Source organism: Chenopodium album, chromosome 4 (assembly GCF_948465745.1).
Source record: "Chenopodium album chromosome 4, dcCheAlbu1.1, whole genome shotgun sequence".
NCBI classification, from domain to species: domain Eukaryota; kingdom Viridiplantae; phylum Streptophyta; class Magnoliopsida; order Caryophyllales; family Amaranthaceae; genus Chenopodium; species Chenopodium album.
Window position 1 is genome coordinate 62,901,879 of NC_137837.1, and position 15,019 is coordinate 62,916,897.

The window sequence follows — 15,019 nt, forward strand, 5'->3', positions numbered from 1 at the left end:
CACCCATTTGTGTCTCCCAAAAACCAAACCCAGTGATGAGTACCTTTCACGTCGAATCATAATCGAATGAAGCGAAAGTGTGGAAAGTCTAGTGTTGCGGATAGTTTTAATTTCTTTTTCTCTTCGCGCTGTTTTTTAAAACTTATTTTAAGAAAATAGCCAATCCAGTTTGGTTGGTCCATGATATGGGTCCAATATTAGTGTAGTTGGATGGGGCTTGCAAACACCTTTCCAACGATATATTATAAGCCCAATTCCAATTCATATTGAGGAAGTTATGGCCAATTTATTAAACGGGGCCCGGTATGAGCTTTATGTACGGCCCAATGATCTAGAGGAGGGCCTAATATGATTTATCATTCCTAATGCAATTAGGAATGGTTTTAGTCTTATAGAATCTTCTAGAAGGTTCTTTTCATTCCTAATTCAATTAGCATTGATAAATTGACTTTTGACTTTTCAGACTTTTAATTAAAATCAAATAGCATTTTCGAGGAAATTATATGATTTTATCCTCCAGTACGGCAAACTTATCTGATTTTCGAAAACGCGTTGAAAATAGGCTTGGCGCCTGGAACCAAGTCTGGCGCCTGGCGCCAGTGTTGGTGCCTGGCGCCAGTTAGCCAGGGTGTGCGCCAACTCTGTTTTTTGTGCGTCAGACTCTGTTTTGTTTATTTTATCTTTTTGGCTGATTTTCTCTATAAATAGCGTATTAAAAACTCCGTTTTCAATCATCTACATTCACCTACAATCAGTTTTCATTCGCAATCTTTAATTCACCAATTCTCATCAAGTTTTCTTAATTATTTTCTCTCTTTCTTTCTTTAAACTTTGTTTTTGCATACAAAATTCCGCATTCGCAAGATCTAGAAACACCTAGCCATATTCGAAGTTGCCTTCGCCCTAGACGTGAAAGGTTTAATTTCTGAGGGTTTGGTCCCAAATCTCTTTTTCAATTATTTAATTTAATTGTTGTGATTATTATTTTCCTTGAAGTTACTAACGTGTGAATTTTGTTATTAGAAAGAGGTACGAGGCATCAAAGTAAGTTCTTTAATTGATTTATTGATATTATGATGTAGAGATCATATTTACATTGTTATTATGATATTCCTAGTATCATGTCTAGGGTAACTTTAATATTAAATATGATTGTTATGATGTTTCCTATGTTCTTCCTAATACTTATGATTGTTAGTATTATGTTAGGGTTAAAGATGTGATTTTTATTGCTTAGTGACATGCTAGGATTTGCTATTAATCTTGTTAGTATCATGCCTAGGATCTTGCTGTTATTATGCTTTAATATTAACATGAACATGATTATGATTATAATTATAATTATTTTATTTATGATGATATTATTATTATTATTATGATTATTATTTTTATTATCATGATGATTGATTATTTATTATGTTGCTTGATACATTATTTATTGTTATTGCTTGATCACGCCTTTTGTGCATGTTTAAAGGGAACTTGGTACTTGTAATCACACTTAATAAGATAATTAATAATCTTGTTAGGGTTAATTTGATTATAATTTCAAGTGATTTCCAATAATAGATTTATTTGTGCATTATATTCAACCAACATAGATAAACAGGTTTAGGGTTAATCTATTGATTGCATGTTAATTAGAAAGCGCACATGAATACGATCAAAATAAAGTAGAGGCCTATTATTAGGGCAGGTTCAATCTCTTTTAGGTTGGATTTGTACCTTCATCCCCGAACCCTTATTTGGTTCTAGACCTTATGGAGTTAACGATCTCTTGGATCGTTAAGGGGTGTAACCTTCATCCTATGAACGGTTTACAAGTTCCTTAAAAAATTGTTGGCGACTCTTTTGCCCTATCTTCTTCCCTTTTGGACGCCACCGTACTTTAGTGTATGATCACAGTGGGATTAAAGCTTGAAATCTATTCCCTACAGTACTACAAATATAAGTGCAAAATATAACCATTTATCAAGAACATAATAAGTTTGAAATTTAAAAGCATTCATGCACACTTCAATCTTATTAAACGTCTTATTTACGCATAAAAATTGTCCCTATTTAGCGAAAATAAGGCGATTCCAAGATCCAAGGGATCAACGAGTAATTAGGAATGCTTTGGCTTGTCCTAACACTGATATCCCAACAAGGTAAGCATTTCCTTGCTAATGGCTCTAAGCCATTCTTGGTTAGATAATCATCGCATCCAATGCATCTTAACGATGTATCTCTTTTGCCACGGTATGTGAGGACTCCTCACTCATACAAATGAGTTCAACCAAAACCAACATGCACACCCGGTGTGCCTTACCTCCTTGGAGAAGCGATGGTACCTCGCTTTGGCGTAGCCCACCATCACCCTCTTCCGGATAGTAAGTGTTGTTTTGGAAAGGCAAGGTTTACTCAATATATGAGGGACCTGGGATTTCTATGTTGGTTGATTTAAGCGAACTTAACTAATCATCACAACATTTTGAAAACCTACACATGCATCTAATCATATCATTCATATATACAAGCACAAGCATTAATATATAAAGCATAAGTATGAGATGCATATTGGCAACTAGCATGACCCCTTGAATTCTTCAAGTCTTCAAAAGGTCTTCACTTGCAACTTCAAGGCATCGTCTTCCAAGAAACTCCGTCTTCAAGACTTTAACCAAAATTGCAATTACTAGCATCTACGACTAGGATTAATCTAAATATTAAGGTACAAAAATACTCAACGGTACGTAGATCGTAATTAGATTTACAAAAATACATCACGGCACGTAGTCCGTATTTTCTATCCTAATCGGGTCCCACTAGTTGCCATTTCATAAAACCTGTGAGAGAATATACATTTCATTCATACATTCACTATATGTGAATGGCCCATGCATTTTACACCAACATACAAGTAATAATGCATTAAAAAAACGCGCACACTAGTAAATAATCTAGGTAGTTAATCTGATTAACACGCCTAATTAAAACTAATCAAAGCTGTTTAACTGATTATGTAATTGACGTAATTAATAATTGAAGCTCCCACTAAATTCCGCATCCATCTTAATTAATCCAATTAATTAAGTCGGTGGAACCCAAACTTGTCAAAATAAATTTTGTCAATGCCGCTCAAAACCGAGGCCTAGCCTCCAAAATTTTAATTAAAATAAATAAGACGGTAAAATTTGCAAAATATAATTGCTAAAATACATGTGCTAATTAAGGGGTTGTATGCATGGCCACGGCATTGCCCCCGCACATGACGAATGCACCAAGCCCAAGCACACTATGCTCGTGCACCAACAGCCGCGCCACAGCAGCCATCACGGCACGCACCACAGCACGCACCAGCCAAGCAGCGTGCTGCTGTTGTGATGCTGCTGTTGTGCTGCTGCTTGCATGCGGCTGTGCGCACCAGCCACGCCATTGGCCGCACGCATCATCATGGCATCCCCTAGGCAGCCACATGCGGGCTGCTATGCAGCCCGGCTAGCCAAGGGTGCTTTCGCCTTGATTTGCATGCCATAGCCTCGAAACTTTGATCCCAAATTTTGCGTGACAATTTTATTAATTCTAAATTAATTTTAGAACTCATTCAATGAGCAAAAATGAAAAATTTAAACAAGTCTAACTTAAAATTATCAAAGTGCATCCAACCAAAATAATTCCAAGAACCATTCTTTAATTAATTTGGTTTAGCTTGGTGCAACAACATAAATAAGGCAATTTCTCACTTTAAATTTAATCAATTTAAATTAATCTTGAGATATTGACAAAGTAAAAGGGAGTTGGAAAAATATGAACTTTAATGTTCAAATGAAAAATCCAACTACAAACATTTGTGAATCCTTGAAAATTATATCTTCCAATATGAAGATAACCATTTCTATCACAAAGTTTGAAATTTTATGTTTCCAATCAATCTAAAATGATTAAAAGGAAATTTTGCGAACAACTACCTATTAAATGACGCATTTTGGAAACAACTACCTTTTAAAAATTTTTTTTTTGAAACAACTACCACAAAAACTAAAAAAGTTTGAGTAGCACTACCTTGAGCACTATTCCGGCGAGAATCTCCGACTGTGGGGCCCACCACTTACAATTTCCCTCCTAAAATCCCACTTGAATTGACGCATCTACCCCTAATTTAATTTCTCCCCCAACTACCTATCTTCCTCATCATTTATTTCCCGCCTAACTCCATTGTTCATTTTCTTCATGTACTCATCTCTGAAATTCAGAGAATATTCCCCCAGTTCTCTCTCTCTCTCTCTCTCTCTCTCTTCCATTTTCATTCACCCTCTCTCTCTCTCTCTTACGGTTGTGGTCCAAATTTAGCTGGAAAGGTTCTGCCTTTTCGTACTCTTGGCTGCTTTTTTGGGTAAAAAGAGAAGTCGGTGCCTTTAATGGAGCAATTGGAGATGGCGACAGCTAAAAAACGACAAAAAGTGGTCAAGACGAGGTACATTTCTGTAATTTATGGGAATTCTTTGCCTTTTTTCATTGAAAACTGAAAACCCTAATTTTTTAATTGGGAATTGTTTAAACCCTATGTTATAAATTAAGCTAATTAACATTTAATTTAGTCATTGGAGTACTAATTAAGCAAAAGTGGAGTACTAAATGAGACAAATTAGTTGATTTTTATAATGTTAATTTATAATATGATTTGTGCTTGATGTTTTGTTTGCTGTGACAATTATGCTCTGGGAAAATGTGTTGTTCTGCATGTGTTTGCTAATCTGTGATTGTTTGAATGCTAATTAGATTAATTAATTGTAGGACTGCTCCTGAATATGTTGACATGAATATATGGGTTGGTGGGAAGTTTGAAAATAATAAGGGAAAGACTAAATACATAGGTGGTGGAATGTTTATGAAAATAAGTTGTTACTTGTCTCAAATGAGTGTCAGTAGTGTTAGAAGAGCAGTAATATAGGCTTATGACTTAGTTATGAAGAGAGTTCCCATGAACTTCAGTGTTTGGTTTAGGATGCATGGTAAGAACTTGACAAATGGTAGGAGGAAGGTGGAGACAGAGGAGGACTTAGTGGAGTTGGTAAAGTCAAGAGATTTGAATGATAAAGTGATTATATGGGCCTTATATGAACCAGGAGAACCAACTGCTAGGTCCAATTCAGTGAGGTCCAAAAACCCAACATATTTTCCACCTAGACTAATAGGCCAAACAAACATACCCAGCATTGATAACACCAAAAAATCACCACCAAAAAAACTGAAACCCATTAAAAAAGAGACAGTGGGGGTGAGGAAAAGTGTCAGGTTATCCCCATTTAAAGTCAAGGATAGTGATGTGGACTTGGATGCATAAGTTGTTACCAAAGAAGAGTATGACTTGCACATGGCTTCTTTAGCCTCAAAAACCCTTACTCCATATTCACCCCAGCCCATTGCTTCTTCTCATAACATCCCACCTACTTCTCAACCTACTCCCCTACCTACTCAAACTGTTTCTCAACCAACTAAAGATGCTTCTTAACCTAAACCTACATTTGACTCCCCAGCTAGTAAGGGAACACCTAGAAGGAAAACTGTTGCCACAAAGAAGAAAGCAGGGAAGGTTGCAGAGAAAAAAAAGAGGGAAAAGGGGAAGAAAGGGAACAAAAAAACAGATAAAGGAAAGGGAAAGGAAGCTGTAAGTCTAGGGGTGGACTCTGATTGCAGTAGTGAAGGGGTGTGGTCTACAGATTCTGATAATTCAGATCTAGATGTTGATTTTGAGCCTGGTGAGGAAGATAATGTTGGTGTAGTTGGTGATGAGTTTTTTGAAGAGCGAGGGTCCATCTGAAAGAAAGGCAAAAGTTAAGACAGATCAATCTCAGTTTAGGGAAGAGGAGGTTAACATAGGCAATGTTGAAGAGATTGATTATGATTCTGAAGAATTGAGGAGTTTGCAAGGATCAGATGATAAGATAGATCCTTATCCAACCTTCAATCCTGAAGTTGATTTCAAGAACAAGATTAACTTCACTCTAGGGCTTAAGTTTCCAAATGTTTTAGCAGTGAGGCAGGCAATTAGGCATCATAGTATTGAGAACAACTATGATTACTATCTGTTGCACAATAGTAGGTTTAGGGTAACTGCTTACTGTAGGAATAGATGACAGTCCTGTCCTTGGGATAAGAAGCATGGGAAGCTGAGAGAGTGCAAGTGTGATGATGAAAACAAATGTAGATTCAAGATCTATGTGAGACAGTTGCCAGGGGAGTCAACTATGCAGGTTAAGAGTTTGAGGCTTAACCACACATGTGGTTTCTGTCATTCTAGTACAAAGGTGAGTTCTGAGTACTTGGCTGTGAAGTACCTTGATGATTGGAGAGCTAATCCAAATTGGAAGTTAGTCAGATTTGTGGAGAGGGTGTACAAAAATTTGGGTGGATGGATGTCATCTTAAAGGGGCATTTCCTGGGATGATTTTGGTTGCTGTCAGTAAAGATGGGAATAATAATATATTCCCTATTGCTTGGGTAGTAGTGGAAACTGAGAATAAAGATAGCTTGACTTGGTTCCTTGAGCTGCTGATCAAGGATGTGGGGTTTCCAAATGGGAAAGGTTTGACACTGATGTCTGATAGGCAGAAGGTAAAATCACTCACCTTTATCATGTTCATTAACTTGTTCATTTAAGTTGTTAACTAAAGTAATTGGTTTATTTTTGTATGCTATTTCAGGGGTTAATAGAAGCAATTGCTGTCATGGCACCAGATGCAGAGGTGAGATTCTGTGCAAGACATATATGGGCTAATTTTAAGCTCAAGTTCCATGGTGATACATTCAAGGAACATTTTTGGAAAGCATCTAGGTGTACTAACAAGGTATGGCAGATCCAGTTACCTAACATGCATGTGACTAGATTTTTTTTTTTTTTTTTTTTTTTGTGTGTTTAAACTTTTTGTTGATTTCATCAATTAGGTTGATTTTGAGGGTCATTTGGCATGCATTAGACTGTTGGATGAGGATGCATACAACTATGTAATTGCAATCCCTCTAGAGCATTGGGCAAGACATGCATTTAGAACAACATCTAAGTCAAACATGTTGCTGAATAATCTATGTGAGACCTTTAATGCTGTTCTGAGAGAGGCTAGAGACAAGCCAATTATCACCTGTCTTGAATGGATCAAGAGATATGTTATGAAGAGGAATACAGAAAAATGGGAGGGGGTTCAAGGACTTGAGGACAGGTTTATGCCATATGTGAGCAAAGTATTCAAATGGATATCAAGTTATGCTTCTAAGTGCACTGTTGTGCCATCTAGGATGGATATATGGGAGGTTGATTTTGAGGGTGACAGGTTTGTTGTCAATTTGAATGACAACACATGCACCTTCTTTCACTGGGAGTTGACTGGAATTCCCTGTCCTCATGTATGGGCTTGCATTGTTAAGAAAAGGCTAAGGCCTGAAGATTATGTTCATGAGTACTATACTAAGCAACCTACCTGCAAGCTTATACACCAACCATCAAACCAATGCCTGGAATGAAGCAATGGGAGAAATCAGACATGGTACAGCCTCTGCCACCATTGATGAAGAAGATGCCTGGCAGACCATCACTGAAAAAGAGAAGAAAAGAGAAAGGAGAAGATGAAGAGTCTAGGTTTGTCAAAAGGCCTAAGAGACAGAACAAGTGTTCCAATTGTGGGGTGCCAGGACACTACAAGAACAAATGCAAGAACCCTCCTGCCCCAACTAAGGAAGTAGACAAAGGTGGTAGGCCTTATGCTACTGATGAGTGGGCAATGGCACAAAGGAAAAAGAAAATGGACAGGAACCTTAGAAAGGTTAGATCCTTTTCCTATTTTATTGGTTCATTCTTTTGCTTTTTTACTATTTTTTTTTTAGGAAATTTGTTGTACTTATTTATTAGTTAACCTGCAGGCATATGACCCACAACCAACCCAAGAAAGTCAAGCTGCTGTGACAGATGCTGAGGTTCAATGCAGTCAGGCAGGGTCATCCATAACTCAAGCTAAGGGAAAGGAAAAAGCAACTACTTCAAAGGGAAAGCCAAATGCACCTCCCAAAGGAAAGATGGCCATCAAGTCCAACAACAAGAACAAGCATTGGATGCCTTGATAGTTTAGGAAGAGGTCATGATGTAGGTTTTTGGTAGTCTAGGCATAGTGTTTTGCAAAAGCTAGGCTAGTATATTCAGCTGTTTGCCTAAAACAATGTGTATGTCAAGTGTTCTTTTGCTATAAATTTATAACCACTCAGTCATGTAATTCAGAATTTGGTCTATGTATGTGGTTTTTTTTTTTTTTTTTGAATTATGCAACAATGACCAGGGAGATATTATCTAACAAAAATTGCAATTATTTCACAAACCAATACTTTCATTTCATTCATTAGCAATAGTTTTACAACCAACTTTGCACACATACATAGTTTATTGCCACTTGATTACAACATAAACAGAAAATTAGTGGCAATAACCTAATTGTGCATTACCTACTACAACTTAAGCAACTAAAAGCTTAGCTACAACTATTATCAGCATGGCAATTGCTGCATAAAAGATTACTGCACTGCAGCCTGTTTTGGCAAGGGAACAACCATCCATGGATGTGCACCTCAGCTTCTTGCTCAATTTTTCATTTTGTGCAACCAACCTAGCTTTCTGATCTTGCAGCAAGCACACCTCTTGTTTCAGATTACCAATCTCAACCCTCATCAGCTTCTTCTCTAAGACAAGCTGGTTGGTTATCACCCTCTGCCACTCCACAATTTCCTCATCAATCCACTTAAAAAACTTGCAGCCACGCCTACCACTCATAGCATCATAAAATTTGCAGGCAACAAACCTCCTCCCAGGATTAGTGCTTGTCCAAGAAGTCTCAATTTTTGGGGGAATTCCACAATAGCATTTTGAAGGAAATGGCCGAGCTGATTGATATGATGAATGAGACATGGTTGGAAGCAATTAATTGCTGCAAATACAACAATAGAAGCTTAATAATGAACCCTAAAATAGACAATACAAAAGAATTTGCCTAAATGTCACAATTTTTAAAAGCCCCAATTTCACTTATTCAAAACCAAGAACCCTAATTACAACATTCACTATAGAAATTGAGTAATTAAAATGGGAGATTAGATATACATTACCTTGATTTGAATTCGCCAACCAATTTCCCTTGTTTTGCCGCTCTTAATTTGAAGAGATTCAAGAAATTAGGGTTTTAATTTGTGGAGAGGGAAAAACGAAGTTTGGTAGTTATAGACAGAGGAGAGAGAAAGATTTTAGGAGGGAAATTGAAAAGTGGTGGGCCCCACAGTCGGAGATTCTCGCCGGAATAGTGCTCAAGGTAGTGCTACTCAAACTTTTTTAGTTTTTGTGGTAGTTGTTTCAAAAAAAAAATTTAAAAGGTAGTTGTTTCCAAAACGCGTCATTTAATAGGTAGTTGTTCGCAAAATTTTCTGATTAAAACAACAAAGTTTAACATAAAATTCATGGAATTTAGTGACTTTTAAAGTTTCAATCACTTAACATAATTAAAGATTGAATCTTTAACACTTTGGAAGTCTCAAAAACAAAATTTTCACACTACAATGCAATTAGTTTGCAATTAGGTGAAAATAATCAATATTTTAAGCATTAAATACTACCAAGTAAATATGCTTTAAAGAGATTAACATTGCAGAAAAATAATGCAAATAAATCAAGTACATAATCACCAAGTTATGCCATCAAATTCAAGGTAAGAAAAGACTTAAAATTTTTCGTCAAAAACGAAAAAATCCCTCGAAAAAGGCATTTTTGGTCAGAATTTGGCTAAAATCACAATTCCATAGGGGTGAAACCATTTCCAGAACGTCTTTTCCACCCAAAATTCACTATTTTTGGACGAAAATCTGGGTTTTGGGCCAAAATTCGCATTAAAAACGGGATTAAAATTAATAAAACCGAGCCACTAATCTAATTAGCAACTAAACCAGAAAAAAAAAGCCATAAATAACCTTGAAAAACATGATAATAAAAATAAACGAGCGGGGCTCTGATACCGTTGTTGGTGTTTGGTGAGTCCGACTCACCGCGGAAACAAACCCGAGCCAAGGATCCACTCGCAATTAGCTCTTTGGACTGTTGCACTTGCTTCCGCAAACCGAACCATACACTTTCGTAGTGTACTTACCTCAATCCTCAACCAAGCGTAAGACCCTATCTCGTACAATCAGGTGAGATACTTCTTTATTTTTGAAGACCTTTTCGTTCCTGCGGTACCATATTTGCCATAGCAGATCAACCCTAACAAGACATTGTTTAGAGTTGTTTTGCTTCCAACTTGAAAGGGTTTCTTTAAAGTAAAAATCTAGGTCTATAACAGCAAGGTCAGGGCACTCACATTCATTCCACAGGTCTTGCACGGCTGGGCAATCAAAGAAAGTTATGCCTTCATATGCCTTCTGTAAAGCAACTCGCGGGTTGGCAGAGAGTTAGTACACATTCGCCATAAGAAGTGCTTGACTTTGGGGATAGTATCAAGCCCCCAAATATCGACCATACTTGGTGAAAAGCATCCAAGTCACAAGATTTACCAAGCATGGAAATGGTTTTGACACTATATGCGCCATCATTGGAGAAAGCCCATGACAATATGTCCTCTGAATCACGATGACTAAGTGGAATAGCCAAAATGCATCTAATATCTCTCTCCACAAAATTAGCAGAAAGCAGTTCATAATTCCAATCCCTCGCTTCAGTGTCGATCAAATCCTTCACCATGGTCAGTCCATCCACACTAGGAGAGATCATAAACCTCCCTCTAACATCCGCAAGCCACGGATCCTCAAAAAACTTTATTTTTGAGCCACTCATAACTCTCTAAATCAACCCCTCCTTCAGAAGAGACTTGGCACCCCAGATTCCTCCCCAAGAGTAGATGCAATTGTACCTAAGAGATGACTCCAAAAAATCAGAGTTACGAAAATACTTGCCTTTCATGACTCGCCCAAATAGAGAGTCGAGGTGAACAACAAGATGCCAAGCTTTCTTGCCTATTAGTGCTTTGTTGAAAACTCCCATGTCCTTGAATCCCATTCCACCTAAGCACTTTGGTTTGCACATAGCCTCCCAATTAAGCCAATGAACCCTTCTCCTCGAATCCGAATTCCCCCACCAAAATCTTGCCTTTAGAGAGATCGAATCTCCTCAATAACACTACTAGGAAGCTTGTATACCCCCATTAAATTAGTCGATATGGCTTTAATTACAGTTTTAATGAACACTTCTTTCCCGGCTCTCGACAATAGATTCCCTTTCTAGCCTTGCAACTTTTTCTAACTTCTATCTTTCAAAGCCGCAAACACCATTCGCTTGGATCTTCCAATAACAATAGGAATACCTAGATATTTCTCATGCTTACAACCAGTTTCATTTTCAACAAATCAACCAACTCTTCCTGTTTCGAAACACTTACGCCTTTGCTAAAAGAGACCTCCGATTTTTCATAGTAAATTTTCTGACCGGAAGCTACTTAATAAATGTTGAGTATATCAACTATCTTCGAGCATTCAACACGGCTGGCCCTTGCAAATAGCAGACTGTCGTCAGCAAAGAAGAAATAAGAGATTTTCAGGCCTCTGCTACTAGCCCCCGCTCCATGAACTAATCTGTGATCCGACACTTTTTTATCAAAGCCGAGAAAGCATCCGCCACCATAATAAAGAGATAGGGTGACAAAGGATCACCCCGTCTCAGTCCCCTCGATGGAAGGACCGACCCTACTACAATGCGGTTAATGATGAAAGAATAGGAAACCCTTGAAACACAATCCATCACCAATTTGACCCATCGGTTCGCAAAACCCATTTTCAACAACAAATTCTCCAAAAAATACCCAATTTACTATTGATCAACCATAATGAAATTTTGGGTGTGTTTGGTAAAGAGCTTAAAGCTTATTTTGTCCAATTAAATGTTTGACCAATTAAAAAAGCTATTTTGGGTGTTTGGTAAATAGCTTATTAAAAGGAGCTTTTTGGGCTGAAAAAGCTCCTTTAGAAAAAGCTCATTGTAAGAGCTTTTTATAATTAGCTTATTAAACATTTTTTTTTTTTGGGAAATTAAACGCTTATCTTTTTGTCTCTTAAATACTCTAAAACATTTAACAATTAACAGCTATTTACCAAACATTTTTACACAATCAGCTAATTATAACCAGCTAGTCAAATCAGTTAATACAATCAGCAACTACCAGCCAATTACCAAATAGGGACTTTGTCTTAAAATTCGTGTCGAGCTCAAAGTTGCAACTAATTCAAAACGGAGATAGTATGTAATGCAATGCAATATATTTTTGAAAAATAAATCAATGAAAAAGTCAAAAACAAGTTTTTGAAGAAATTTGAAAAAAAAAAAAATTGAAAATAAAATTGAGGAAATTTACCTTTGAATGTTATCTTAAATTTAACACCACTGTTATTTTCTAAAGATTATATAGATTTGGACAATAATATATTTTGTAAAAATTACTTGACACAAATGATAGATGCGGACTCTATTGCTTGCTAGTTAGCTAAACTTTTCCGGTAGTAGAGTGAAAAGGAGGAATTGTTGACAGAGGGAAAATACTTTGCAGAAATCTGTTCTGCTGAGCCCTGCTTCGCTTTGCTCCGTTGAGTGAAATATGCTCTGTCTGATCTGCTAACACCTGCTCTGCTCTACTTTTTTTGCTCTGCTGAAATCTACCCTACTCTGCTCCGCCTACCAGAAACTCAAAAGAACAGGGTCTAATTTCCTCGAAAATTAGACTATTTCCGACTCTTTTTCTTTAATTTTATTCAGTTAATTTCTTGCTACTTTTTGTTTTGTTTTGCTTTGCTTTGTTCTCTCCATTTGTGAGAGTTTGTCTTAATTTTTTTTGGATTTTTTTCAATTTTTTGGGATTTTAATTCTCATCTATGGATGGGATTTAATTTTTAGGATTCTGATAATTATAAGGAAGGTGATGTGGATTTATATGGATTTAAGATTTGTCATCAACTGTATGATCAAAACATTAGTGCATATTGCAAAGGTCTCTACTTCGAAAGATGTAATGACTTTGAAAATCACTATTCGCGTCAAGTTTGAAGCAGAAGAGTGTGTGTGGGCTATGCAAATTTAAATATGCAAATTAGTTATGATTTTGATTGTAAAAGTTATGTTAATTTCTCTAAATTCGTAATTTTACAAATCTTTATTATTATTGTAGATGTCATATGAGTATTCATTAATGATATTATTTCTTCCCGTATAAAAAAAAATTAAGATTTAATTTTATTCTATGCAATATTATTGGAAATTTATCAAATATAAAACTAACATCTATCTTTATCATTATTCCCGAATCTATACTAATATTTAATAATTGAAACTTTTTGTCTTCTTATGCCACTTTTCATATTCTTATTTGTCTATAATTTTTAAGAACATTTAGATATTTCTTTATTTATGAAAGTTGAGATAATTTGTCATTTTTATTAGTTTTTAATTTTATAATTTAATTTGTAAATTATTTATTTTATTTTCATTTAATTTTTTTCATGAAGGGTTGCATTAGTTTTTTTTTATCATTTTTTTAATCAATCTCCCAACATTTTTTTTTAACTATTCAAATCATAATGCATTTTACTTTCATTCACATTAGATCAATATTTTGCAAAACAGGAAAGATATAATTTATTAGTTTAACTTATTAATAATTTGTAAGAGAATATCTTATATTATAATAAGTATTTTAGGAAAAAATATAGTAATTATAATAATTACTCATATGATTTTGATAAAAAGTTCAACCTATGCATTGAACTAGTTTTACTCAATTATTGTCAGCATGTGGTTGGTTGTCATTGTATGTGGAACAACATTTGGCGAATTTTTGGAATGCTAAGTGTCAGCGACTATGCATTTAGTGATATGTATAGGACATTATATGAGATAACTTAGAGCAATTTTATGACTTAGGGCCTGTTCACATTTACTGAACTGAGCTGAACTGAACTGAACTGAACTGATTGGAGCTGAACTGAACTGAACTGAACTGAATTGAGCTGAAATGAATATTTTATGTGAGAGGGAAATTAAGAGCTGAACTGAACTGAACTAAACTAAACTGATTGGAGATGAACTGAACTGAACTGATTGGAGCTGAACTGAAATGAACTGAACTGAAATTTAGTAAATGTTAACAGACCCTTAAAATTCGATTCATTAAATAGCTCTAATATATAATTTTGTTTCCATCACCTATTAGTATTCTTCTCAAATAATCTCCTTTGTTTGTTAGCTCCATCCTTAATTATACTCCATTGATCGAGAAGTTGTAAGCTTATTTATCTTTAATTAAAGGAAATCAGTGATGTTCTTTAAACCAATGAAATTATTGACAAATTTCATCATTCTGTTTGAAATTAAACTTATTTAAACTTCATGTTATTAGACTTTTTAAATCCATATTCCAAAAACTTATATATGTTATTCTAAAAACAATTAGATATGTTCTAAAACCTTGATTTTTAACGTTTTTAAAACTAAATAAAGATTTATTTTGCTACAAAGACAATACTAACAATAATAATTTAATTTATTTTGAATATAAAGATTACTATAATATTGGAAAAAAAAAAAAAAAAAAAAAAAAAAAAAAAAAAAATAGAAGGCACTAAAGTCACATTTTAACTAGAGCTGATCAAAGGGTGTTTAAGTCCAGGAAAAGGGTAAAATAGTTGACTCGCTTGGTTGGGTTGGGTCGAGTCATGCCAATTTTTGGGCCAAAAAGTAACGCCGAAACCCAGCATTATTGAAATGTGATTAGTGAGTTTTTGGAACAGGCCTAAAAAACCAAAATGCTTAAAAATATATGTCCATATTGTCCAAGGCTCATGGGAAAAACAAATTAGCCAAAAATTTCTGCTTAAAATTAAATCAGGCCTAAAATGATTAGGTCTAATTTTGACCCAATACTTACATTATGAATCACTTTTCATATTAATTTTATTCGGCCCATGAAATTAAGAC

The 15,019-nt window shown here is 35.4% G+C and overlaps 2 protein-coding genes across 2 annotated transcripts; both read left to right on the forward strand.

Moving 5' to 3' along the window:
- The first annotated feature begins 6,230 nt into the window (after positions 1-6,230).
- On the forward strand, positions 6,231-7,414 carry LOC145628001 (uncharacterized). The gene is made up of 5 exons (XM_081680337.1): positions 6,231-6,352; positions 6,447-6,597; positions 6,687-6,830; positions 6,928-7,310; positions 7,405-7,414. Exons 1-5 carry the CDS (start codon positions 6,231-6,233, stop codon positions 7,412-7,414), a joined length of 810 nt encoding a protein of 269 aa, XP_081536463.1.
- LOC145627068 (uncharacterized) lies at positions 6,458-8,278 on the forward strand. Its single transcript, XM_081679467.1, has 2 exons — positions 6,458-7,799; positions 7,897-8,278. Exons 1-2 carry the CDS (start codon positions 7,488-7,490, stop codon positions 8,092-8,094), a joined length of 510 nt encoding a protein of 169 aa, XP_081535593.1. The 5' UTR covers positions 6,458-7,487; the 3' UTR covers positions 8,095-8,278.
- Positions 8,279-15,019: the final 6,741 nt, after the last annotated feature.

Coding starts and splice junctions, on each gene's coding strand:
- LOC145628001 (XM_081680337.1), top strand. CDS start 6,231: ATGCAGGTTAAGAGTTTGAGGCTTAACCACACATGTGGTTTCTGTCAT. Junction 6,353..6,446: donor AGAGCTAATCCAAATTGGAA/GTTAGTCAGATT, acceptor GGTTGCTGTCAG/TAAAGATGGGAATAATAATA. Junction 6,598..6,686: donor TGATGTCTGATAGGCAGAAG/GTAAAATCACTC, acceptor ATGCTATTTCAG/GGGTTAATAGAAGCAATTGC.
- LOC145627068 (XM_081679467.1), top strand. CDS start 7,488: ATGCCTGGAATGAAGCAATGGGAGAAATCAGACATGGTACAGCCTCTG. Junction 7,800..7,896: donor TGGACAGGAACCTTAGAAAG/GTTAGATCCTTT, acceptor GTTAACCTGCAG/GCATATGACCCACAACCAAC.